This window comes from Leopardus geoffroyi, chromosome C2 (assembly GCF_018350155.1).
Source record: "Leopardus geoffroyi isolate Oge1 chromosome C2, O.geoffroyi_Oge1_pat1.0, whole genome shotgun sequence".
Classification (NCBI taxonomy): Eukaryota; Metazoa; Chordata; class Mammalia; order Carnivora; family Felidae; genus Leopardus; species Leopardus geoffroyi.
In genome coordinates, this window is record NC_059333.1 from 803,164 (window position 1) to 828,498 (window position 25,335).

At 62.6% G+C, this 25,335-nt stretch overlaps 1 protein-coding gene across 1 annotated transcript; it reads right to left on the reverse strand.

Moving 5' to 3' along the window:
* Positions 1-3,020: 3,020 nt before the first annotated feature.
* COL6A1 (collagen type VI alpha 1 chain) lies at positions 3,021-24,912 on the reverse strand. Its single transcript, XM_045501088.1, has 35 exons — positions 24,692-24,912; positions 24,006-24,135; positions 22,290-22,490; positions 20,631-20,790; positions 20,339-20,467; positions 20,220-20,240; positions 20,003-20,023; positions 19,881-19,925; positions 19,028-19,081; positions 18,480-18,524; positions 18,321-18,347; positions 18,117-18,143; positions 17,984-18,028; positions 17,743-17,796; positions 17,487-17,549; positions 16,634-16,696; positions 16,288-16,341; positions 16,160-16,195; positions 15,898-15,960; positions 14,298-14,360; positions 10,192-10,254; positions 9,430-9,492; positions 9,004-9,054; positions 8,810-8,845; positions 8,183-8,245; positions 7,921-7,986; positions 7,322-7,357; positions 7,015-7,051; positions 6,647-6,655; positions 6,243-6,376; positions 5,914-6,023; positions 5,626-5,809; positions 5,338-5,518; positions 4,480-4,509; positions 3,021-4,351 (listed from the first exon to the last, which is right to left on the reverse strand). Exons 1-35 carry the CDS (start codon positions 24,786-24,788, stop codon positions 3,729-3,731), a joined length of 3,084 nt encoding a protein of 1,027 aa, XP_045357044.1. The 5' UTR covers positions 24,789-24,912; the 3' UTR covers positions 3,021-3,728.
* Between the last annotated feature and the right edge of the window lie 423 nt (positions 24,913-25,335).

The window sequence follows — 25,335 nt, forward strand, 5'->3', positions numbered from 1 at the left end:
ACTGAGGAGATGCTAAGTGGCTGTGTCCTTTCGTGCCAACACCAGCCACACACAAGCCTCGTGTCCTCCTGACCTTTGGCACAGTCAGGCTAAGTTCAGCCATTCTGATGTGTTGTCAGGGTTCCACTGGTGTTCCCTGAGGAGGCCCTGAGACTCAACTCTAGAGGTGGGCTCTCAGTGTCCAGGGGACCCTAAGTGTCACTGTCTCGGCAGCTGGACAGGCCACACCCTTGGTATCACATGGCTGGCTGTCTCTTTAGAAAGTGGCTGCCAGACCAGCAGATGGGGACTCTGGGCTAGAGACATCCCCCTGGTGGGGCTGGCTCCGAGGGTCTTGGCCAGGGCAGCTCTCTGATCTGTGCTGCCCACGTGCTTCCAAAAGTCTTAGAAAAATATACCTTCCTGCATATCCTTAGCATAGAAAATGCATGATGAAGACCAAATATCAGTGGTAATAGCAAATGTAAATGTGTTTGATTTTTCTATAAAGAGCAAGGACTGTCAGAATGGGTGGAAAGATGCCTTTACGGGCCATCTACAAAATGTGCGCCTAAAACGACGCGGCTGGAGAGATCAAAAGCGAAGGACACGGAGAGACATCTGACAAATGTGAATGAAGGAAGCAAGGGTTGCGGGCCTCACGCTGTCCAGGTGGAATTCACCGCCGAGACCCAGGACAGCGAGGCTGTTGGCACTGAGAAGGGAGAGCTGGTCATGGGTGGGCGGTGGTGGTCTGCTGAGGGGGGGGGGGGCCTCCGGCTCCCCTCACACTTGGAGAGACGGACTTTGGGGGTGTCGTGGGGCAAGGCCGGGACAATGGGACCCCCGAGCTGGTGGACAGAGTGTGGGGAGCTTCCTGGGTCAGCAGGTGGGGGCTGGCAGGGAGCCTCCCCGAGCACTCCCTCAGTTCTCCATTCCCTTTTCCTTCGAGGACCACTCTTCCCAGGAGGAGGAGGGAACGGCGCCCAGAGGCTCCTAAAGGGGAGAGTGGCAGGGCTGGGGAGAGGCCTGGGATTGGCCCCCCGCGGTTCTGGGTCGGGACAAGTGGAGTGATGACGGAAGGCCGCCCTGGCGGCGTCCGGCACCTCCCCCAAGCCCGTGCCTTGTAGCTCCAACGGTGTGCAGGGGAAGCTCGGGGGGCCGGTGGCAGAGCTGCTGGGCACCGGCTGCTCCTGGCCCAGGAACGGATCACTGCCCCCCTTACAATCACGGGGTAGCTGGCTGTGCACTTATGTTTCAAGACTTCATGCCATGATCTAAAATATTGCTTTCGTAAGCTTGGAACGGACACAGGCGTGATGGAGCCTGCAGTTTCCTTCGTAACGTATTTTTTAAATGTCAGGTTCCCTGATGTGAAGGGGGCTCCTAATGTTTTCCTCGTGGACGTCGGGAGGCGAGGGGTTAAGAAGTGCAGCAGGGAACAAAGTGTGGCCTGGTTTCAGACCTGGGTTCTCAGCCGTCGGTTCCAGTTAGAGAGATGATTCGGGGGTTGCAGACGCGGTCCTTTCTTAAACACACACTTCAGCTCTCCCCCTTTCCCTCAGGAGAGGTCTCGGGATGACCCCTCCCAGGCAGGAGGAAAAACCCACAGACCCCACCTGACCAGGGTGCAGACCTGGGGCGACCAGGAGGGACCTTGTGCCTGGAGGGTCGAGGGGAGGGGCTGGAGCCGGCACCTTCTTCACCGGGACCCCTGCTGTCCTCCCCAGCCAGCCCTCTGGCCTCCCCGTGACGGGCACCAGGTGGCCTCGGGCCTCTTTGCGGCCCTCCCAGGTGGCTGTTACGGTCTTATGAACCCATTTTGCAGTTCATGAGAGTGAGGTGAGGCGCAGGTGACCGGCTCGAGGTGACCAGGCTGCAGGTGGTGGGGAAGGAGCCAGGATCTGTGGCCGCTGCAGGGACATCCCTCAGGCTGGGGGCTCGCAGGGCGTGACGGGCGGGCGGACGTTGGGGTCACGCTGCAGCAAACAGGCCCCCGGGATGTCGGCCGAGTGAGTGGAAACTTTCCGTGCTGGCAGCTGTCTGGTTCTCGTCACGCGCATGTGTGATGTCAGTGCAGGGGCTGAGGTTGGGTGTCTCTGAGACTCCCCTGCAGACTGTGCCGACACCCACCGATGCTATGTGGGGGTGCTGTTCTCTTCTGGAGTCGTGCCCTGGCCCCACTGCCCGGCTTTCCACGTGTGTCCGGTGAAGGGTGTCCCGTCCCTGCCCCTTCTGGTCAGGATCCTCCCCGGCTAGGACCCCGTGCGGTTCCCGCCACCCGCTTCTCCTGGCCCTGGTGCCTGTGGTGCCCGCACACCTGCCCTCCTTTACCCCTGGGGCCGAAGCGCGCCGGCCCCACCCCCTCCCCTCGTCCCCTGGCAGGCCCTGCAGCAGGGCGCCGAGCACTCGGGGGTGCGTTTCCTCCTCGGGAACCCGAGCCAGGCTGTGCTTCCCCGTCCACTCTGACCTTCCTGAGGCCAGGGCCGTTCCTGTGGAGGGACAGCCACGGCCCCCTGCCACCTCTCTCTGGCCCCGGGCCGGGTCTCCCAGGCAGCTTTCCACGGGGCCCGCCGGTCCCGCTGCCTCCTCCTCAGGGACTCGCGGGCCGTTTCTGGTGCCAGAAGGCTGGCCTTTCTGGGGTTTCGTCTCGTTGGATCCGGCCAGCTCTCCCAGCCCTCTGAGACCTAACGCGCTTCTGCTTTTGTGGCGCAGGGTGTCAGGGCCCCTCCCTGCCCCTCCCCATCCGTGGACAGTCCTCCCCCAACCCCAGAGAGGGCTGTCCGTCCGGTGCCGAGCAGGAGGTCAGCCTGCTGACCGGACCCCCGACCATCTCCACGGTTTCCTCCTGTTGTGGGAAGTGCGGGTCTGCTGGGATTTTTTTGCTCCACAGAAAGATGACCGCGGACAGAGGAGTGAAAACTTTTATTTCAAAAAGCCTCTGATATGGACACAGTGAGAAAAAACACAGGAAGGAGTAAAAATAAAACTAACAAACAAATAAACGGGATCTTGAATGAAATGTGGAACCAATCACTCTCTTGAGGAAAAAGAGCTTTGGGTTATTTTTTATTATTTTTTTTAAACACATCACTTTGTGTCACTGGATGGCCCAGGGGTCCAGGCCTCTGAGTAGATGGGGCAGGGGTCTACAGGGTAGCACCTTTGTGTTCCGGGTTTTTGGGTTGGGGAGTCACCGTTTGCTGCCGTTTTCTGGAGACACCAGTCAGCGTGTAAGCGTTCGCTTGCCCTGAGCTCTGTGGCCCGAGGCCTCAGGAACCAAGGTCTGAGCCCTGAGGGAGGAGAACCTTATGTGGAGGAGTCTACTCGTCAGGGGTCATGTTTTAAAAATGCTCTCGACCTTGGCTTTCCAAAAACGAAGCGTCCACCGTCTCACACGAATTTACTAGCAGACTTTTGAGAGTGTACATGAAATGCTAACTAAAGAATTGTGCAGGATTAGAAAAGTCAGACTATGCGGGAGGTGCGGGAGGGGAGGCCGCACTCAAGCGACCCCCCAGACAGGGAAGGGGGAAGCGCCTTCGGGGATTCAGAGCCTGCTGGGGGTGGGGGGCTGCTAACATGGTGAGCGGGGCAGGCGCTGGCAGGGTCCCGGGACCCCAGGGGCGGGCAAAACACACGCGGCTTTTCAAGCCTTTCCTTTAGAAACATCCAGCTCATCAGGTTGGTCAGGCACATTCACGTCACATCTTACTTCCCGTTTTCGCGGTGGGAGAGGGGCCCCGGCGCTAGCTCAGCGCCACCTTCCTGGACACCGTCTGGTAGAAGACGCCACGCATTAGGGCCTGGTAGCTGGGCACGCGGAACAGGTGGCGCTCGCCATAGGCCACGTCGTACTCGGCCGTCTTGCCCGTGACCAGGACGCGGATGTGCGGCTCGTTCACCTGGCGGCCCACCACCACCACGAAGATCTCGATGTCTGCCCGCTGGGCCTCCTGCACCGCCTTCTCGATGGCCGCCGCCGTGGCCCCCTGTGAGTTGCCGTCAGAGAAGAGCAGCAGCCTCTTCTTGGCTGGGACAGACGAGGCCTCGCGGTAGAAGCGCGTCACGTAGCCGAGGGCGTCGTTGACGTCAGTGGCGTCGTTGAAGAAGGTCATGCTGTCCACGGTGCCGGCCAGCACGGTGTAGTTCTGCAGAAACTGCAGCGACGCGCGCTCTGGCTGCTGCTGCCCGGGGCCGCTGTACTGCACCACCGACACCCGCACGTCGTGGGAGGGGTTCGTCTTGCCCGCCGTCAGGAAGCGCTCGGCCAGCCGCTTGGCGAAGCGCCTGGTGGTGTCGAAGTTGTGGCTGCCCACGCTGGCCGAGCCGTCCAGCAGGATGGTGATGTCGGCCGGGGAGGTGAAGGTGACTGCGGGGTGGGGGTCGTGTTGGTGCGCGGCCGGGGCCCCCCGACTCGGCCGCCCTGGGCTCCCCCTATCTCTCGCCCTCCTCCGGGAGCCCCCGCCGGCACCCTGTCCACGCACCCCGGGTACTCACTTGGGCACGTGTAATCTGGGCACTTCTTGTCTGTAAGAGAGAAAAACGCCATGCGGTGTGAAGCCAGCGATCTCGCGGACCACCCTCCCGGCTGTAACCCCCCAGCAAAAATGGCGGCAAAGCTCCCGCATGGCAGGCGTGGAGTAGCCATGTGCACAGGTGGCACTCCCAGATACCTGGCCAGCATCTACCCGGCCCACTCGGCCCCGCCGAGAAGGGGCGCCCCCCTATTCGAGGGTGGGCCTTGAGGTCTTGGGCCGGGCCCCCGCCTGCTATTCTGTGGCCCTCACACCAACCCAGTGAGGGGCGGAGCGGGGGGCAGAGCCCGGGCCCCTTCCGAGGACCGGTTGGCCGAAGCTCAGCGAGGAGAAAGGACGGTCTGCAGGTCAGACACCCCGCGCCACACTGTCCCCGGGCGACACCGACCGGGTGGCTGCAGGCAGGCGTATCTGACCGCGGCAGCTGTGTCTGGCCGTCCACCAGCTGCCTGCGCTGCAGACCCAGCTCTACCACCGGGCCGGGCCCAGAAAGGCGTGCTGTGCGGCGGGGGCCTCTGAGTGGTCTTGGGCTCCGAGGCCAACCCCTGCCCCGGCGTGCGGATGCGCCTGCCGGGACCACGGCGAGCACGAGCGCTCACGGGAGGAAGTGCCAGAAGCACGGTGCCGCCCGCACCGGGAGCGTGGGAGCTGCGCCACGGCGTCCTCAAGCACCAGTGCGAGGCGGCCTGTGGGGAGGCCCTGGTGCTGCTGGCGGGGGGTGCCGGGCCCCCGTGGCCAGGAGGTCGCGGGGCTGAGAGCTGAGCCTCGCCTCGGCCGCCCCGATGCGGCCCTCCCAGTGCGGCGCCCACCCCGAGCCCACCTATGCAGATCTGGGTGGTGATGTTCTTTAGGAAGGCGTCCTCGAGCAGCTCGGCATAGTTCTCTTTCACCAGCGAGATGCCTGGCCGGCCCTGGGGCCCCAGGCCTTGGCAGGAGATGACGTTGAGCTGGTCGGAGCCCGCGACGAAGCCAAACATGTCCTTGATGCCCACGGAGACCACCTGTAGGGGAGGGGCGGTGTCGGCGTGGCCCCGGTGGAGAAGGTCCCCCACATTCCGGGGGGGGGGGCGGGCAGGAGGGGCGGCGGGTGGCGCGGGGGTGGCCCCACCTGGACGTCTGGGCCGCAGAGCACGCTGAGCGGGGTGGGGTCCCTCTGGGTGTCTGAGCGGCCGTCCGTGATGACTAGCACTATCTGGTTGTTGTCGGAGGGTGGCAGCAGCCGGTCCCGCGTGTACTGCAGGGCCTCGCCGGTGAACGTGCCCCCCGCCATCCACTGCAGCTTCTTGATGGCTCTGTGGGGCCAGAGCACCTGCTGTCAGTGCCGGGGCGGGGGCGGGGCCGGGGGCGGGCCGGGCTGCCAGGGGGCGGGGCTGGCCGGGCACGCCGCCGCACTCACTCCTTGAGCTCCTGAGCGTTCCTGATGTTGGAGGTCCTCATGTCCACGTGCTCCTGCATCTGGTTGTGGCTGTACTGCACCACCCCTGCGTGCGACTGCCGGGGCTCAAACTGCACGTGTCACACGCCAAGGTCAGGAGGGGACGTGGGGGTCCCAGCAGCCACCCCTCCACCCACCGTCTGTCCCAGGCCGACCTGGCCCACAGGCCCCCCTCCACCACACTCATACTCTGGGGGGTGGAGGTTGTAGCTTTTAAGGAACAAGGGCCCTGGGACCCACCCCTTCCCAGCCTGGTGTCCCTGGGAAGCACCAGGGCGGGTGTGACTCACCTTGACCAGCTCGTCTCTGCTCAGCCGGTCGATGACCTTGATGATGAAGTCCTTGGCGATCTCAAAGTTCTGAAGGCCTATGCTCTCCGAGCTGTCCAGCACGAAGAGGATGTCGATGGGGCCACACTTGCACTCTGCAGGCAAGGAAGGGGTCAGCCCTTGGGGCCTCCCAGGGCCCCCCTCAGCAGAGCTGCACCCCCAGCCGGGACCCCGGGGCTTCTGGCCCCTGCCTGTGGCTGGCCGCGTGGGTCCCTGCGGCGAGGACAGGGACAGGCCAGCGCCCCAAGGCCACGGTGGCATGGTGAGGGCGTGAGGTCCCCTGCTGCTCTACAGGATAAACTGGGAGGAGGGGGCATAGCCCTGCCACCCACAGGGAACCCTCAAGAAACATTCAAATGACTCACCACAGCAAGCTGGGGAAAAGAGGAGAAATGAGTTACATTCCAGTCGAGATCCCACATCGTATTACAAATCAGGTCATAAACCCTCTGCCAGCTCCCCACCCGCCTGGACCACCCTCACCAGGGTAGGCTGCTCTGCCTGGCGCTCGGGCCACCCGGGGAAGGGCGGTGGGGGTGACAGTGGCTTGGCCCCTGCCCTCCACCTTTGGGGACTTTCTTGTGGGTGGGGCACACTCCCACCCTTCCTGTTTTGTCTCCCTCCCTGCCGCAGCTCAAATGGTCCCTCCGTGGGCACCAGCAGTGGGCGCTGGGGCCGGTGGGACCTAGTTCCTTCCAACTGAGACAATTATTCAAAGATGAGAGATACTCACAGCACATTTTCATGATGATGTCCAAGATCTCACATTCCTGGAGGGGAAGAGACGCAGGCACCAGGGGCTGAACTGGTCCCCCAGTTGCCACCCCGCGGACCACAGTGGGACTGGGTTGGGATAGCGGCTCTGACTCAGAGTACTAGGCACCCCGCAGCAGGGGCACCTGAAGTGGTCACTGATATGTGGTCACCCCGTGTTCCTCCATGACAATTTCATGCCCCCGTTGCCGTCATGGCTCCCCACCCCACGGGATCCTTAGCCAGAGTGGTCGGCCCCCCAGGGACGTTCACAGACACCCACTTACATCCGGCCCTGGTGGTCCCGTGTGTCCTGGGGGTCCCTGTCCGAGGAAGGACCGGAAAAAAGTGATAAGGGCGCATCACTTCCTGAGCTGCAGGTCTGATGGGAGCCCTGAGCAAGCCCACCCTCACCCTTCTGGCCTTCGGGCTGACCCCGCTTCCCATTAGGAGCCCCTGAAGGCCTGCGTGCTCAGGGCTGGTGGAGAGTCCCTAACTGCCATCATTCTGTAATCACTGGCTGGCACTTACTCCCTGCCCGGGGGCCAGCAGGTGGGCCGGGCATGGCCCTCACCATCTGGGCACTCACCACCGGGAGGATAGTTCGCCCCAGTCTGACTGTGCCACCTTGATGGACAGGGGACCCCCCAGCCACCCACCCCGGGCTCTGCTGCACTCTCTTCACCCCTCACCTGGTGACGGGCTGCTCCCCCTTCTCTGATCTCCCCACAACCCTTGAAATTGCCTGTTCCCTCCCAACCCTGCTGTCAAAGTGCCAGCCTCCCTGAACCCTTCCCCGGAGACCCACTCCCGCAGTTCCCACCCCTGCCCCTCTGCAGCCTCAGAACGCCAGTGTGCCCTACCCCGGCTGGCCACAGCCGCTCACCTGGGGGCCTTCGGGGCCCCGGTATCCCTTGGCTCCTTTGACACCTGGGGGTGCGATGTCGTTGTTCTGGAAGGGAACGGCACAGTGTCACCAGACACAACCACCATCGACTAGCCATCCGCTGCATTCTGTCCGTGTTCGCTGTGCCCCGATGGCCCCACGCCTGCCCTCAGAGCCTCAGCAGCCCTGGCGGCACACGGCTGCCTCCCTCTACAACCCCCGGCGGTGACTGTCCAACCTCCCCAGTGAGCTCTGCACTCACGTCCTCTCCAGGGTCTCCGGCTTCTCCTTCGTCCCCCTTGAGGCCCGGGTAGCCTTTAGTGCCCTGCGGGTGACAGGGGAACACGCGGTCACTGTGGCGGAGGGTCCGGAGGGGCAGGTGTGTGTGTGTGTGGCTGGGACCCTGGCCCAGGGGTGGGGTGGGTGCCGAGGGCCTGGGCTCCCGGGGAGGGTGGGGGGCAGGGCCACATCTTCACTCCGGCGAGGGCCTCAGCTGGGGCTCTCCCACCCGGCACCGGCCTCCGGCCAGCCGTCTCCTCCACCAGCTTTCCCTTTTCAGTCAGCCTTATTTACTGTCTGTAACAGCACTGCATTTCCTTTCTAAGAAGCAGAAGTTTTACAAGGACAAGATAAAGGAGACACAGTGACCCCAGAGCAGGCACATGTTCCTGCGGCTGAGTGCCAGCCAGAGGACACCCCGAGGTTTGAGCCCCTGGGAGCCCAGAGGGAAGTGCCGGTCGCCAAGTGTACCCCTGGGCCAGGCAGGGGCACCCACGGGCTGAGACACACGTGGGAGGGGCCTCAGCTCCACGCCTGTGCTGGGGACACGTGTGAACGTGTGCGCGTGCCTGTGAACACACCAGGAGCCCGATGGTGGGCGTGTACTCACGTTTATCCCGGGGGGGCCCCTGCTGCCTGGATAGCCCTGCAGGGGAAGGCGGGACAGTCAGGCCAGGCTCTGATTTGCCTGGGGTGGGGGGTGCCCACTGGATGATCCCAACCACGGCTTCCCGGTCCGGCCCATGGTCCTGGGTCCAACCCGGCTGGCCAGAGGGGGTGCTAACAGGAGTCTGGGGCACTCACAGGGAAGCCAGGGAAGCCCTCAGTGCCGTTTCCGGGTGGGCCGTCTTCCCCCTGTGGAGAGCAGACCAAGTCCTGTCACTGGGAATCGCCGGGCTTGGGATGGTGCCCCGAGGGGCTTCTTCTGCCCGGAAGGCATCCCCCTGCCCAGGACTGCCCTGCGTGTCCCCAGACTTTGGAGCAGGAGGGGCAGTGCCTGTGGGGAGCACCATGAGCACGAGGACCACAGTGACTGCAGCGCCCGTGGTGCCCCTAGACGCAGAGGGGACAGTCGCCTGTGGAGGACGCACCTCTCCAGACACTGCACCTGGGACCCTCACGCCCCACATGTACGCTCTTCCCGGTAGAAGCCCGGGGCTCGAACCATGGCTTCCCAGGCCCCAGCAGCCCGGCACCACCCCCACCCAGGCCCTTGGGACCACCACTCACCCTTTCGCCCATCAGCCCGGGGTCTCCGGGGGGTCCCGTGGGCCCTGGGGCCCCTCTGGAACCCTAAGGAGGGGAGGAGGGGGTTTGGGAAAGTTAAGTGGGCATCCAGGCAGCCAGCAGGGCAGGCCCAGACGCACAACACCTCTCTGCGGAAAACGAAGGCTGAGTTAAATAAAACAACATTTCTACTCATCAGCACAGCAATGTTAAAAGAAGGATCTTTAAATCCATCATCCTAGGGATGGTGGGGAGTCCATACCTCCTGCCCAGTAGCCCACCCAGACAGCACCCCCAGGACAGGACCAGAAGCGGCACTACGTGCCTACTGACCGTTACCTCCGGGGCTGGGAGTTCCAACCCCAGAGCTCAGAGACACAAAGGGACTCGGCACGGGCGGGACTGAGCAAGCACACGTCAGCCGCGGTTTACAAAATCTTTAGGGTTTCAGAAAACATTCGAAATGGCAAAATTAAAAAGAAAAAACTTTGTGAAGCCAAATTTATAAGGCATAATATGGAAATAAAAATAAATTGGAGAGAAATAAGCTAAAATGTTTATATTATTTATCTCTGGGTGGTAATGGTTTAGATTTAAATTCTCTGTTTTATTTTTTTTCTGCATTTTCCATGTTTCCTGAAAGGCACAGATACCATGAAATGCCCTAAAACATTTGTGTGTGTGTGTGTAGACTGGGGTGCTCCCCAGTCCTAAGGGCCGTTGCAGGGGCTAGAGTCTGGGGCCGGGGCAGGGAGGGCTACTCACCTCAGGCCCCGGGGGCCCCTCGTCACCTCGGTACCCTTTAGGTCCAATGGGTCCAGCCTCACCCTGCAAAGATGATACATCTGTCAGACCCCTTTCAGCCCCAGCCCAGCCCTCCGGGCCCCAGACCCATGCCGGCTGGCCTGCTTGGTCTACACCTCTCCCTGGAGGCCAGTTGCCTACCTTTCTGGGTCCAGAGTCTTGGTCCCCTGAGCACTTCAGGGACATACCCAGCCAGGCCCAAAGAAGGGGTGAGCACAAACCACGTACGGAGCCGGCTGGCCTGCCTGGCCCCTGGGGACCCTGCCAGCCATGACCCTGGACTCAGAGGCCCGTCTCCCAGCCCCATCATCGAGCTGATGCCTCCTGGTGAGACTTTTCTTCTCTAGTCCCTCTCACAAAGGCGCACAACTCCCCGTATCTGGCCTGTCCCATTAGGCAGAGGTCAGCCGGGAGGCTCCTGCTGTGACCCCAGGAGGGTCCAGCTCTGGGCCCAGGCAGGGTCAGCGTCACTCACTTAACCTGGGGCTTTGCTCGCCGACCGCGAGGACCAGCAGCCCCCGACTTGGGGCTCCCAGGGGTAGGTTTGGGAACCTGAAATGGGGGCCAGGAGGGAGAATGGGAAGCAGAGTCCAGGCCAGTGGGAGGTGTGTCCGGGGCCCCAGGAGACAGGAATAAGGCGACCCAGCAGACAGCGGAGGGCCACGCTTGGGGACAGTTTCTGCAGAGCTGCCTCAGCAGCTGGCTTGCTGGGTGGGCGCCTCCTGGGATGCGGCCCGAGGGGCCCCCCTGCTCCTGGTGGGCAGTGCTGGCGTCTGCACAAGGAGGTGGCAGTGCCCCCCACAGGGACAAGAGGCGAGGCCTGGCAGGGGCTACAGCGGGACTGTACCCCTCCCTCCAGTTTCTGGATCCCTCCTCTGCTCTGGGAAAACACATCTCCCAGAAACTTCTGCACGGACACCCTGGCGCAGAAGCCAACTGCCTAGCGGGTCTGGAGTCGTGGGGCTGCAACGGAGTCGGGAGGAGGGCAGCCCTGGGGGCAGAAACTGTGCCGAGGCCGGGAAGGCGGACGTCCAGTGTGGACAAACCAGATTCCACAGCCACCTAACCTCCCCACCCCTCACGGAGGGTTCAGGTGAACAAGTGGCCAGAGAGCCGACCCTCCCCAGCTGGGCCACGGGCTGGAGGGACACAGCACCCTCCCCGGCCCCCAGCTGTCTCCGGTGATGTCTGGCTTTACAGTGACAGTTACTCTGAGACAAGCAGGTGCTACTGGAGTAAACGCCGGCGACACTTCCCCCTCTTAGTGTCTTATGTCCCAGCGCCTTGAACGACTTCCTGAATTTTGCCACGGGGAAGGACCAGGTTGTGGCCGGCTTGTCCTGGCCACACTGACCATCCTGTAGAGCAGTCACACCGTCTGAAGAAGGCAGGGGAGCCTGGGAACGTCGCAGGCGGCCAGAGCAGGCCCTCCTGGGGGGACGCCTCATTAGAACAGGGGCAGAAAGAGGGCAGGGATTCCGGAAAGATGCAGAGAAGAGAGGTTGACACCCGATGGGTGTCCTCCGTCGCCAGGAAAGGTCGGTGTCGTGCTGACCGGCTCCCTAGTCACAGAAAAGGTCAAGCCCGCCTCGCTTCGAACCCTGGTAGATCCTCCAGATGCGTCAAAGAGAAAGCAAAGAATCTCGTAAACGAGCGGGACATCCTGAACCACAAGATATTGGGACGGAGCCACATGCAACTGCAAACTTGGAAAAAGGTCTGTGGGTAGGAGCCTCCTGCACCTCAGCACAGAAACAGACCCAGCGGAGAACCAACCACGGAAGGAACAGCCTGAGACAGGGACACGTCGGCCTGGAAACCCGAGAGACCACACTCGGCCTTTCCCATAGACCGTGGCGCAAGGCACGAGCGCACAAGGCCTTCTCCCAAGGTGCACAGACACCCAGACGGGGTGGAATCTCTCTTGCGGGCAGAGGTGTGAACACAGCAGCTGTTTTACGCTCTTGGGGGGCACGTAAGTGGGGCTAGGTCAAGTAGAAGTATTTGGCAAATAACACATACACACGCGCGCGCGTGCACACACACATACACACATCATTTGGCCAAGACATTATGCTACTAAGAATTTACATTCTGGATGTAGCCTTGCAAGTATTTCAAGACGGATGGATGGATGGACGGATGGATCATTGGGCAAATGGAGAGACCAGAGGAGCTAAGAGACAGAGAGATGGACATTGATATTTATTTCAGTATTTTTCTGTAAAGCAAAATACCGGAGGCCGCCTGCATACGTGTTGACAAGGGACTAGACAGGGGCATCTGCAGGCTTACAGGTGGAGCCTGTGGGGGCTGACCTGGCCGGTCCCCAAGTGGATCAGGCAAAAAGCATCGTGGTGAGATGCTGTTTGTGTAGACAACGCGCATACCCCCGCACTCTCTCACACCCTGTGCTTTGTCTGAAAGGATTCTAGAAGAAACTAAATTTTAGAAGAAAGTAAGAATCCGTCCCTATGGGGGGGGGGAGGGGGGCACGGGGACAGGAGAACTATTTTTCCACGCAAGCCTTTCTTCTGCTAGAGTTACTGATTTAACCGCTTCTCCCAAACAGGTGAGGTGGCCCATTTACGGGGTCTTGTGTCTACAAGCCAGGGAACTTCTACGCCTATTTTGAGAGACACTACTCCCCTTTCCTCCAAGAAGGGGGGATCCAGACACTCAGAATTCTCTGGCTCTGTGCCGGCAGCTCCGGGGTCCTCTGGTGCCTCTTCTGCTCACAGGCGGCCACAGACCCTGGGAGTGGCTGGCTCCCAGCGAGCCCGGCTCGGAATTATGTGTGAGGAGAGTTTCCCACCGAGCTGGGTCCACGGAAGTGGGCTCACGCCCCCTGCACCCCACACTGGAATGGACCCAGGTGCATTTTTAATGCACCGTCAGCAGACTCAGCAACACTATCGTGGCTGCTTCTTCTTTCCTGCTTTTTAAATCACCTTTTTGTTAAAATACCAATTCCAAATTCTCTCCACAAGAAAAGCCACCAAAACACTCAAAGCCACAAGCCAAGGCCCACCAGAGCCCCAGGCCTGGCCCCGCCACGGTTGGCCCCCACTCGCAGCTGCTGTCCTCATCCTGGCTGTCCTGTTTGGAACTCTGTGCCCACCAGTGCTGCTGTCCCCTCCTCCTGCCAACTGGGAGGTCCCCAGTCTCAGCTCAGAGTCCTTCCTGCAGGCCAGGCAGCCACCTCGTCCCCTGCAGGGAGGACTTGGAAACACCCAGCGAGCGACCCCCATCACAGAGTAGCGGGCAGGGTGAGAGGGTCTAGGCCACCCGAGGGGGTCCCCTGAAGCGTGTGGGGAGGACATGCCCCACCCAGCCCCTTTGTGTGCTCTTTTGGGGGGTGGTCACCTCAGGCCCACAGCCACAGCTCCTCCCTGATCTGGAACAACATGACCTGACAACGAGGCAGAAAGGCAGACCCCTCCCCTGTGCTGGGGACGATGCTCCATCTGAGGCCAAGACCCGCTCTGGCCCTCTGCTTTCTCAGCCCCCACTTTCCTCCCCTCGTCCCCTCCCCCAGCATGGCATCTGGAAGGTGTCACATCCAGGAATTCTGGAAACTTCCATGCACTGACACTCTCAAATCTGCCTCCAACCAGGATCTCACACCTGGATTCCAAACGCTGAACAAGCCTCTTCCTCACCTGGTGTCTCCTGGGGGCTCAAACACACCATCTCCAGTATGGGGTGACCCTGCCCCACCAGGCCAGGGGGTGTCTCCAGGGGTCCCAGGGCCCCTCAAGTCCTTGCTGCCATCTTCCAGTGCCAATCGAGCCAGGCGCCCCTCTCACCCACTCTGAGGGCAGAGCTTGGGGGGCGCCTGGGCGTGTGCTCCCTGAGCTCTGCATCCTGGCAGACGCCTGCCAGGTGACAGGGGCACAGGAGCTGGGCACCCCGGCTGCCCCCCACCACTGGCTCCTGACCCTGGGCAGCCCCTGCAGGAAGTCCCCTGAGTCATAGGTGGAGAGGGACTGCCCTTAAATCCAGGAGCTGCTGGAGCCTTTCTGCTGGCAGCCGACATGGCCCCCCACCCCCAGACAGCTTCTTACCGGGTCTCCGGGGATGCCGACGGGGCCTTCTCGTCCCTGGTCACCCTGGGGTCCAGCTTCGCCCTGGGGAGGAGTGAGCCAGTGAGTGTGGAGGCCAGGAGAGGTCAAGCTGCCCGGGTGGCTGCTGGGCAAGGCTGGGGGTCCCGCAGCTCTTGAGCCAACAGAGGCCAGATCAGGAAGGGCCACCCTCCACCGTGGGCCTGGCCTCATCCTCCCCCTGGGTTTTGATATACGGTGGCCAGGCACGTGGACATCTGGAGGTTCTCGGGGTTTCAGGAGGCAGCCCCTGAGGTTAGCTGCTTGTCCAGTGAGGCTCACTGATGGGTCTCAGGAGCTGGAGCCCCGCTTAACCCCTGCCGGCCTCTGTTCACTCTGGGCACTTCCTGGGGTGTGGCCTGGCCTTCCCTCCATTCCCTGATCTCAGCACGGTAGGCTTGGAAGGGGTCAGGCCATGCTAGCCCTGCTTCAGTGTCCCTCCCTGCCCTCCTGGGGGCCGGGGGGTTCTGGGCAGTGCACAAGGAACAAGGACGGGGCAGAAAGCAAATCTCTCTTTCAGTGACCTTGGCCTCAGGCTAAGCTCGCTCTCCCCATTGGGACACCCAGACACACGTCCTCAGGAGGAGCGGTTTTGCCAGGGTGGTCACAGCGAGAGGCACCACACGGCCTCCACGGTGTCCTGTTCCCGGGATGAGATGAAGCCTTGCCCTGCTCTGCAGCGAGAAGGCCAGGTCCTCACCCAGGTCTGAAGACCATCATCCCTCCCTGCTGGCTCCGGAACGGTGGGGGTGGGCGCTCCCCTCCTCTAACCAGGCACAGTCTCTGGTGTCTGCCCTCCAGCTCCTGCAGAACCTTCCAACGAACCAAGGGCCACAGAAAGCTCTGGAAGGAGGCTGCGCCGCGGGCCACAGCTCGGCAAGCCTGCTGGGCCATTGTGACCACGAAGTCCGTGTGGGCCTGGCTTCTCAACTTTCCCGCTCTTCAAGTTGTAAGAAAGGACCGTTCCAGAGTGTGAGCTCTGTCTGCAACGTTTAAGGGGCTGCTGGGGGCTGCAGGTGTTTGGAAAAGCCCAGATGTGTGATGGTGAGTTGAGTGAATCGTGACACGGGAGGAGCCGTGCAGCCACCCGAGTGAGAGGCGTGCACTCGATGACAGGTGAGGAGCCAGTGCTGTGCAGACTATTCCCCGTGCTGCATCCGGGATGGCCGTTGTGAGTCCCGGTGTGGCTGTGTGTCTCTGTGTGACTGTGTGTGTGCGCGCGTGTGTGTGACGGTTTCCCCTGCACACGCTGGTCATCGGTGATGGGCGGGGGGGATAACCCCGCCCCTTGCACTCCTCATCTGGGCCCACACCCCCCATCTCTCCGCCCTGCTCACACCCCTCGAGGTGTTCCGGGGTCCGGGGTGGGGAGGGGGGCTGCCACACTTCCAGAGCCGGGGAGACAGACTTCGGGAAAACAGCAGGTGAGGGTGTGGGTGAAATCTAGATGCCAAAGGGACTTGGTGGCATGTGTCCTGTGAGGCTGACGGCCTGACCTCACCTGACCGCAGTCTCTGGCCCCCTCCTGGGGTGTGGGGTCTCAGCTTAATGAACAGTGACTCACCGGGTCTCCCCTGGGGCCGCGCACGCCTGGGGTCCCCCGCGGTCCTCTTTCCCCAGGGCCGCCCTGTGCGGAGAACAGCGGACGGAGGTGAGACTGCAGCTCGGACACGGCATCGAGGAAGGGGCTCCAGCTGGGCGCGGGCTGAGCCCCCCCAGACACGCCGGCCTCGCAGAGACTGAGGTCCACTGAGCTCAGACAGAAGCCCCGGTGCCTGTCAGCCACGCCGGCCACGCCGGCCCAGACGCCACCCCACCCCACTCACCCTTTCTCCAGGGGCACCGTCCGGTCCCGGGTTTCCCTGGGATTAAGAGGAACAAGCAACATCAGTTTGGGATGGGAACTCTGTTTCGGGGCCTGGAGTTGGGACAGGAGATCACGTGGGGCGCTCACCTCGTCGCCGGCCTCTCCCTTCTCTCCCGGGGGACCAGGCAGCCCCGGCTCGCCCTGGGGGAGAACAAGGGTAGGACTGGGCCCGGGGCCGTGGCCCCTCCCGGGCCCCCCTCCGCCTCCCTACTTCCCGCCCTCCCCTCCCCTCCCCCATCTGTCCTGGGGGAGAACAAGGGTAGGACTGGGCCCGGGGCTGTGGCCCCTCCCGGGCCCCCCTCCGCCTCCCTACTTCCCGCCCTCCCCTCCCCTCCCCCATCTGTCCTGGGGGAGAACAAGAGTAGGACTGGGCCCCTCCCGGCTCCCCCCGCACCCCACCCCCGGCTGCTTCAGGGGCTCCGTGAACACTCACCTCATCGCCAGGGGGCCCTGTGCTCCCCGGCCTCCCGGGCTCCCCATCAGCTCCAGGCGCACCCTGGAATGATGAGAAAGGTCAGCCTGCGGGAGGCTACGCCCGGCAGTCCTGGGCCACCAGTGACCCTGCACCAGTCCCCCTCACCCAGACTTGGGGCCACACCCCCCGACCAAGCACACCTTGGACTCTGAGAACCTTCCCAACCACCCAAATCTCTACAGGAATCCTGCAGAAGCCACTTCCCCGTGTCGTCTGCTGTTCAAGTCCCCCTCGTGCAGAGGGGCAAGCCCACTTGTAGTCATCGAAGGCAAAGTCAGGTCCGGGGCCCACAAAGCAATCGGCCGGATTCCGAAAATCCGGTCCAGGAGGACTGCATGGTTAGGACGCGTTCAGTCAACCTTACTTCTCCATCTTTCTTAGCACTTCCTGCTGCTGAAAACGCCGGAAAAGCACCAAGAGCAGAAAGCTGTGCTCTAAGTTGGACTCAAAACCTTGGGTCCTCATTATTTACTTTTCTGCCTCCTGTTTGCTGTTAAGTGGTGACTTTCACATGAACAGACGGATTCTAGGCCGTGAGGGCACCTCGTCCGTCTGCTGCAGGCGGGCAGTGTGATGCACCCCAGGGCTCATCCGAGGCTCAGTGACATGGGGCTGCAGGGAGCACAGGGGGCGCCCCCCTTGGGTGACTGTGCCTGCCCTTGGTTGTAGCTTGGTTTTGTGCTCTCTCCACCCCGGCCTCCTGCCTGCCCACTTGGGGGCCTGGTCCTTGCAGGGTGGGTGGAGAATCTGCTTCCAAGAGGGTTTCTGATTCATACTGGGTACACAGGGAGGCCTGCCCGACGTCACCAACCTTTTCTCCTTTCAGTCCGAAGGCACCCGCGTCGCCCTTGGGCCCTGGGGGTCCTTGAGCGCCCTGACAAGAAATTGTAGGAGGTCAGTCCTCGGCCTTCAGCAGCAGTCATTGGGCTGCACACAAATAGAAGCTGAAAAGGCAGGTCTGGGCTGGGTACAGCCTGCCCGTGACCTCTTAGAGCTCCAGAAGGGCTGAGTCCGTATTTGCTCACGAGAACTTAGCCTTAAAATGTGAGTGACAGAATGCAACTTACGTCGAATCCGGGTGAGCCCTTGCACCCTGGCAGGCCGGGGTACCCCATCTCCCCCTGGAGGGAGGAAGGCAGATTTAGAGGTCAAGACTTTCGTTCTGGCTCATCCATCCCCTCCCAGGAAAGCCCCACCAGGACGACGGTTGGAGGCTTGGGGTCCACTGGGGCCTGGGGCTTGGCAGGAAATAGCTTCTGCCTTTCTGGCCATCTCCCAGTCACCAGCTCTCCCGCCAGGCGGGGTTACCTTCATGCCGTCCACGCCATCGATGCCACGCTTGCCCTTCTCTCCCTGCAAGGCACAAAGGCCAAAGAAGGGTTCACGAAGGTCAGACAGGACCCCTCTGGGGCAGAAGACATGTCCCCGCCCCCACACTCACCTTGTAGCCCTTGGATCCCCTGGAGCCCTGTGGAGACAGGAAGGGAGAGTGAAGGGGGTGGTCCTCCAATACAGGGCGAGTTCCCAGGGAATTGGGATGGGTCCCCCACAGCTTGTCACAGCTCAGACACCCTGGAGATGGGCGGTGTCATGCTCCTGTGCATGAGGGGGGTGGCTCTGTGCCCCAAAGCCCTGCTTTACTCACCTTCTCCCCTCGGCTCCCTTTTTCTCCCTAAAAAGCAGACAGAGGGGGAAAGAGGGTGTCACTGGTGTCCTGGGGCCCGATGCCCTGGGCTGAGCCCGGATATGTTCCACTGGGCCCCAGGACAGGCCGGCAGCTCTGGAGGAGGAGGGGGAGACGTACCTTCATCCCCTGGTAGCCGACCGGTCCGAGGTCCCCAGGCCTTCCCTGGAACACAGAGGAGGGGGTATGTTAGGCAGCCCTGAGGGCAGCCATAGCGACCCCCCCAGTCTGTCTTGACCCCCACTCTGCTCAGGCCTGGTCAGCCAGAGAGACCGGGCTGGCTGACCACTGGCCCGAGTCCCAGAGAGCAGCCCCGATGTGAAGGCTCCTCCTCCCAGGCCTGGGGGCTCTTCAGTGGAGTCCAGGGAGGAGAGGGGAGATCAGGGCCCAGGAGGAGGGGGGATGGGGAAGGTCTAGGATGCCCCCTAGGAGGAGAGGGGCATGAGCTGGGCCTGAGTGGAGGCCTGGGCAGAATGTACTGGAAGGAATGGTTGCGCAGCATCTTCTGGCGTTCTCTGCCCTTGGGGCCATGTCCTCTCAGGGTCAGGCCACAGGACCATGGTGCCCAGAAACCAGCCATGCTTCTAGAAGTTTCCACAGTCCGGCTCCTCTCTCAGCCTCAGGTTGTCAGCACCCACCACCCGTGAGGTCAGGTGCTTGGCACTCACAGGGTCTCCGGCTTCTCCTTTCTCTCCTGGGAGACCTGGCTTCCCACGTTCTCCCTGCAACACAGAGCAGGTCAAGGTTGGGGAAGATTTTTGTTTATTTCTAAAAACCTGACGGAAAGGACCCCCAACTTGCTCACAAGAAAAGGATTAAGAAGATATTCCATCGGCCTTCAGGGTTTTCAGGCTCCTTCCCTGTCACCTGTGGCCTGACCCGGGGTCTGCAAGGTCAGGGGCACACACCCCCTCCCACAGAGCCCACCGGACCCTGTGCTGCCCCATGCCGCCCGGCTGGCCCCTGAACATTTGTCTCCAGCACCCCACCCCATTCCTGCTGCTGTGCAGGGCTCCTGGGCCGGAGAGGGGGCCCGGCTCAGCTCCGGAGGGTGGTGCCCATATGGCTGCATGGCCATGCAATCTAACATTTTTAGGAGTGCCAGAACCCTGGACTTTGATGGGCGGTCAAAGTTGTAAGTGTTGGCCACACCTGGCCTTGGGCCCCACGTTTGCAGCCCAGCCCACATGAAGGTGGACCTCTGGGAGCAAAGCACCAGCGAATGCTCACCCCTCTGCCATGGGGAGGCCAGCTGTCGGACTGGGAGGCCAGCTGGCCAGACTCGCCCCTGGCATCGGCCACAGGGTCACTGGACTGTCTCCCCATGGTCGGGGACACCTGCTCAGGGAGGGGCTCCTTCTCTGTCCCCACACCTAGTGTGAGTGGGTGCTCGGTGGGGGCTCAGGACAGCTGCCCAGGGTCCCACCGCGTTCCCAACACCAGGGACTTCAGGTTGCAGGGACATTTGTCCAGTGCTGTACTCCACACTTCTCTCCCTCCAGGGGGCCTGCGACCACTCACCTCGTACCCGGGGTCACCCGGTGGTCCGGGAGGTCCTCTGGCGGGCTGCAAGACGGGAGAGAAAGGTCAGCCCGAGGTAGCATCCTGGGTGTCCCCAGAGGTGGGCGGGGCCCCACACTCACCTGACACTCGAAGGAACAGCACTGCAGGAGGACAGAAGACACGTTAGAGAACAGGGCTCGGCGCACGGCCTGAGCTCCGACGGCGGGCACCCGCGGTGGGGACGGGGCTGGTGATGTCCTGGACAGTGGGGGGAGGGGGGCCAAGGAGGGAGGGGCAGGGGAGAGGCCGAGGAGACAGAGGGGAAGGGGGACGGGAGGGCAAGGGAGGGGCTCGTACCACTTGCTCCACATTGTTTTTCTGAAAAGTGAAACGGAAAAGTGGAATTAATTTGTATTCAGGGCCACAGGATTTCCCGGCCTTCCGGACTCCGGCGCGAGGGTAGAGCGGCCTCTCACAATCATGTCAATGATGGTGTCAATGGTCTGGCTGATGACTTCCTCCGCGTCCCGGCTCTGCCCCCAGTCGGCCGCTGTGAAGTTGCGTCGGTACGTGTGGTCTGTGGCGATGATGCTTAGACGTGGCTCCTGGTGTGGGTAAGGGACAAGGTTGATGGCTGCTAGGGGCCCGGCCTCACCCCACCGCTGCTCTTCCTGAGGCCCCCACCCTGCGGCTCGATGCCTGCCCCTCTGCACCCCGCAGGCTGTGCCCGGCGCCCCTCCATAGAGCAGGCCCCGCAGGGGCTCCTACCAGGTGGTCGGGCGTGATGGCCACCGAGAAGACTTTGATGCCCAGGTGCTTGGCCTCGTTCACGGCGTCCTCCAGGCCCCCACACGGCTCCTTGTAGCCCTCCAGGGGGTGCCCATCAGTCACTACAATCAGGTACTTGTTCTCCTTCAGGTGGGAGCCCCTGCAGGGGGTGGGCGGGGGTGAGGCCCCTCAATCACCCCCTCCACCAACTCTAACAGCTCAGGGTACCCCTGGAACACAGCTGAGACCCCCCAAGATGGGAGGTGAGGAGCCGGGGGCCAGAGCCCCAGAGGGAGACCCAGACCCAAATGCAACTCTCAGAAGGCTGATTCCTGTTATGCTGGGCACGGGTTTCCCTCTGTCAGTCCTGCCTATAAAGTGGGCTATGATCAAGGATATTAAAACAGAAAATAAAGGCTTGCGGGATCACATTGCTCTCAAGCCCCATCTTGGAAAACGCATACATATCCAGGGGGAGATACAGGTCCTGGCTCCCCTGAGACACCCTGACGGGGGGACCCCTGACCACAGGTAGTGGGAGGGGTCAGCAGAAGAGCCGTCCTTGGCTGCGGCCAGGGGCACTTGGGGCTGTGGCCGAGGGCATGGGGGGCTGTGGCCAGTGGGGGGCACCGGGGTCTGTGGCTGGGGGCACCTGGGGGCTGTGGCCAAGGGCATGGGGGGCTGTGGCCAGTGGGGGGCACCGGGGCCTGTGGCCAGAGGCACCTGGGGGCTGTGGCCAGAGGTACCTGGGGGCTGTGGCCGAGGGCATAGGGGGCTGTGGCCAGGGGGGCACCGGGGCCTGTGGCCGGAGGCACCTGGGGGCTGTGGCCAGAGGGTCACCGGGGCCTGTGGCCAGGGGTACCTGGGGGCTGTGGCCGAGGGCATGGGAGGCTGTGGCCAGGGGGGCACCGGGGCCTGTGGCTGGGGGCACCTGGGGGCTGTGGCCAGAGGTACCTGGGGGCTGTGGCCAGAGGTACCTGGGGGCTGTGGCCGAGGGCATGAGGGGCTGTGGCCAGTGGGGGGCACCGGGGCCTGTGGCCAGAGGCACCTGGGGGCTGTGGCCAGGGGGGCACCTGGGGGCTGTGGCCAGAGGCACCTGGGGGCTGTGGCCAGAGGTACCTGGGGGCTGTGGCCAGAGGTACCTGGGGGCTGTGGCCGAGGGCATAGGGGGCTGTGGCCAGGGGGGCACCGGGGCCTGTGGCTGGGGGCACCTGGGGGCTGTGGCCAAGGGCATGGGGGGCTGTGGCCAGGCTGAGCTGCAGCCAGGGGGGGATCCTCTCCCCCGATCAACCACAGATGCTGTTGACTATTCACTGTGGCAGTTCGGATGTCGTGTGTGGAGCCAGCTCGGGGGACACTGGCGCCCTACAGGAAGACTCTGACGTCTGTGTCTCTGTCTCTGACTGCAGACACCATCTCTGCAGTTACTGGGGCACTTCCGGCCCCATGGCCCCCTCTACCTTCAGTGGTTGAGACAGTGGACAGCTCAAGGGGGAGCCCGGGGGTGGACAGTGACCCTTGGGTGGTGGCCATCAGTGTGATGTCCTCGAACACCAGGACTGGCTCCTGGGGTGGCCGGGAGCTGCGTCGGGAAGCCGTGTAGCCTGCACGGGACACGCACGGGCTTCCAGACCGCAGCTGTGGATGGACGGCACTCACCCCACGAGCAGCTCCTCCAGCCCCTTCTTGATGGCGCAGTCCGTGTATGTGCCCTTGCCAAAGTACTTGACCGCATCCACACTGGCCTTGAGTACATCGCGACCGCTGGGCATGCGTGTGAGCGAGCGGATGATCTCCACCTCGTCGCTGTAGTGCAGCGCGCCCGCGTTCCACACCAGGTTACGGTCACACCGATAGTACCTACAAAGCACAGGGTAGACTGGTGGGCTCTCCCAGGTCCTGGCGCTGCATTTGCTGTGGGCACCTCCAGGGCCTCCCTCCCCGGCTCCCCGCGTGCGGTCTCCCATTTCACAGGTGGACCGACTGCCTGGCCCCGTCACACCCTGAGAGGCAGGGGCCAGCAAGCCCAGACTGGACTTCCTGTGGGCCCTAGATGCTGGGTTTCTGCCCTTGGGACCAGCATGGAGGGGTGGGGGTGGCCAGGAGAGCCAGCCCCAGCCAGTGAGTGACCACCGTATCCCCTGATCTCAAGGGTCCTTGGGTAAGGAGCTGTGTGCATCGGGAAAGCCACAGGGGCGGGGCAGGGATGGCATGGGTGGGAGGGGGGCAGGGCGACAGGGGAGGCGGAGAGCAGGTCTAAGTGGGACACTGGTGGGGGGGTCCTCGTGGATCTGAGTGGCTGCCTCTCTCTGCCCCTGTGCGCCTTGGCTGGAGGCTTTCAGCGGTTTGCTCTATTGGAGCCTGGGGTAGATGTCTTTCAGCCTGTTCAGCAGATGGGGTGACCGAGGCCCCTACAGTGACGCTAACAGCATCAAGAGCAGGAAGACCTCACCCCATTTCACAGGCGGGGAAACTGAGGCATAAGAAATTGAATAATGAGGCCACAGGCACCTGGAGGGGGTATCAGACCTCAGGGGCTCAGACACTTGGCTGAGTTCAGGGTTTCGGGTCATATGCCCCACATTGGGCAGCCCCCACCCACTGTCCCTGCAACCCCCTTATGGTGGGCGGGAAGCTCAGCGCCCTGGTCATCAAGTCAGTCAACAGGGACTGGCTAAGGACTGGGGCTGGGGCCCTGCACAGCTGAATGGATGGGGGAGGAGCCTGGTTCTGACTATGACCCTCCCCCCATGGCCTTGCCCCCCCCATGGGCGTGTCCTATTGTCAGCCACACCCACTGCCGGTGCTTCCCCACCCCCACTCCCACCCCCACAGCTGCAGACTCATCAGACAGATGAATGAGTAAGTGAATGAATGAAGTGTGCTGTCCCCAAACCCAGAACGAAGCTGGCAGGCCCTCTGGGCTCCTCGGACCAGGACACTAAGGACACTGGGATGTTGGGTCCAGGACTCAGACTCTGCCGTCCACATGGGCAGAGGTCAGCGTCCAGGCAGTGGCAAGGGGTGCCCTCTTCAGGCACAAGGCGGAGCCACAGAGCCTCCCGCCAAATCCTGAAACTCACACAGTTGGGGAGCGGGGAGGCATGTTTGGGGTCCTGGGAGCCCCCATCACAGCACTGTCCCCCAGGCTCCTGGCTGACCAGGCCGACTGGTCTCGTCCATCTCAAACTCAGCCCTTTCCTGGCTCATCTGAACCACTGTGGATGTGGGAGGTGCATGAGTGGCCTGGCCACCACCCAGCGCTCCTCCATGAGAAAGGAGGCTCGCTCTGCCTGCCGGGCCCCTAGGCCCACCGCCCTCCCTTAGAAGCTCACAGAAGTGTGGGATTGGTGGTAAAGGCGTGGCCTCTCCTACCTGTCTCTCAGGTTGTCGATGAAGCGCTTGGTAAAGGTCTTGACCTTGTCCACCAGGGCCCCATAGGGCTTCAGCCTCAAGGCCACGCTCTCAGAGGTGTCCAGCACAAAGAAGAGGTCCACAGGGCAGTCTGGGCCAAGGGTGGGGAGGAGGGGCCTGAGGCTCACACCTTGCACCCCCCTGGGCACACGGAGGCCACCTCCCCCAGGTGCCCGGTGAGGGGCAGGGTGGCTGTGAGAGCCCCCAGGAGGGTCCTGGGAATCCTGCCTGGAGGGCAGGGAGCTCCTCCCTCGTCGGCAGAACCTTGGGAACAAGGAGACAGCACGGGGAGGGCGGGGGGGGGGGGCAAGTTTCTCCACTGCCTGCCAGGCTGGGAATCAAATGGAATGAGCGGGGGGGGGGGGGCAGAGAAAGAACAGCCCCCACCCGGCCCCTCGCGCTGCTGGAGGAGCCCTGGAGGCCCAGGCCTGGGTGGTGCTCGCCCTCCCCATAGGGGCCTCCTCCCTGGTCCAGCCTGACGCCCCGCAGACCGGAGAAGCAGAGGAGACCCGGGGTGTGGGAGCCGCGGACCGCGTCGGAGAATTTCAAGCCCCCCAGGCACCCCAGCTCTTATGTCAAGGGAAGGGTCTGGCCCAGGTTCCCGGGACGGCAGAAGCAGAGGGTCAGAGATGCGGCCAGGCACTCACCCTGGAAGGCGACCGCCCTGTCATTGCCCGGGACGTCCTGAGCGGCCACCCAGCAGGCCTGCAGCAGCAGAGGCACCAGAGCATGGGCCAGCTTCATGTTACCGCCGGAGTGTCACCATCGAGCGAGGGCAGGGGTCAGGGTAGGCCTGCGCGAGCAGAGGGAGAGAGAGAAGCTGTCTCTGCTCTCGCAGGGAAGTCACAGCCCAGGAGGGACGGAGGGAGGGACGGAGGGCTGGGCGGAGGAGGAGGAGCTGGGCGGGGGCGGTGCGGAGGGCGGGGGTCTCCCCGGGAGTGAGTCACCGCGCCCTGCGCTCCCCTCTGGGCTCCTGGACTCGGGAAGCTTCTTCCTCTGTTTTGGGGGCCAGACGGCTGGTCTGCTCTCGCGGAGCACAGCGAAACTGCAGCCGAGTTTACGAAAGTCTGAGCAGGAATGTCCGGCAGAACGAATCTCCTTCCAGCCCCCTGGATTGTTTCTAACCCAGACATCTTATGGAATCGCTCCCTTCACCCATCTCCCTACAAGCGGCCCTCCGATGGTTTCAATGTTTCAAATACATTGCTTTGTCAGATTTCCCAGTCATTGTTCATGTAAATATTTCTTCACCGGTCAGCAGATACATATTTGGAAAAGATACTTCAATTTT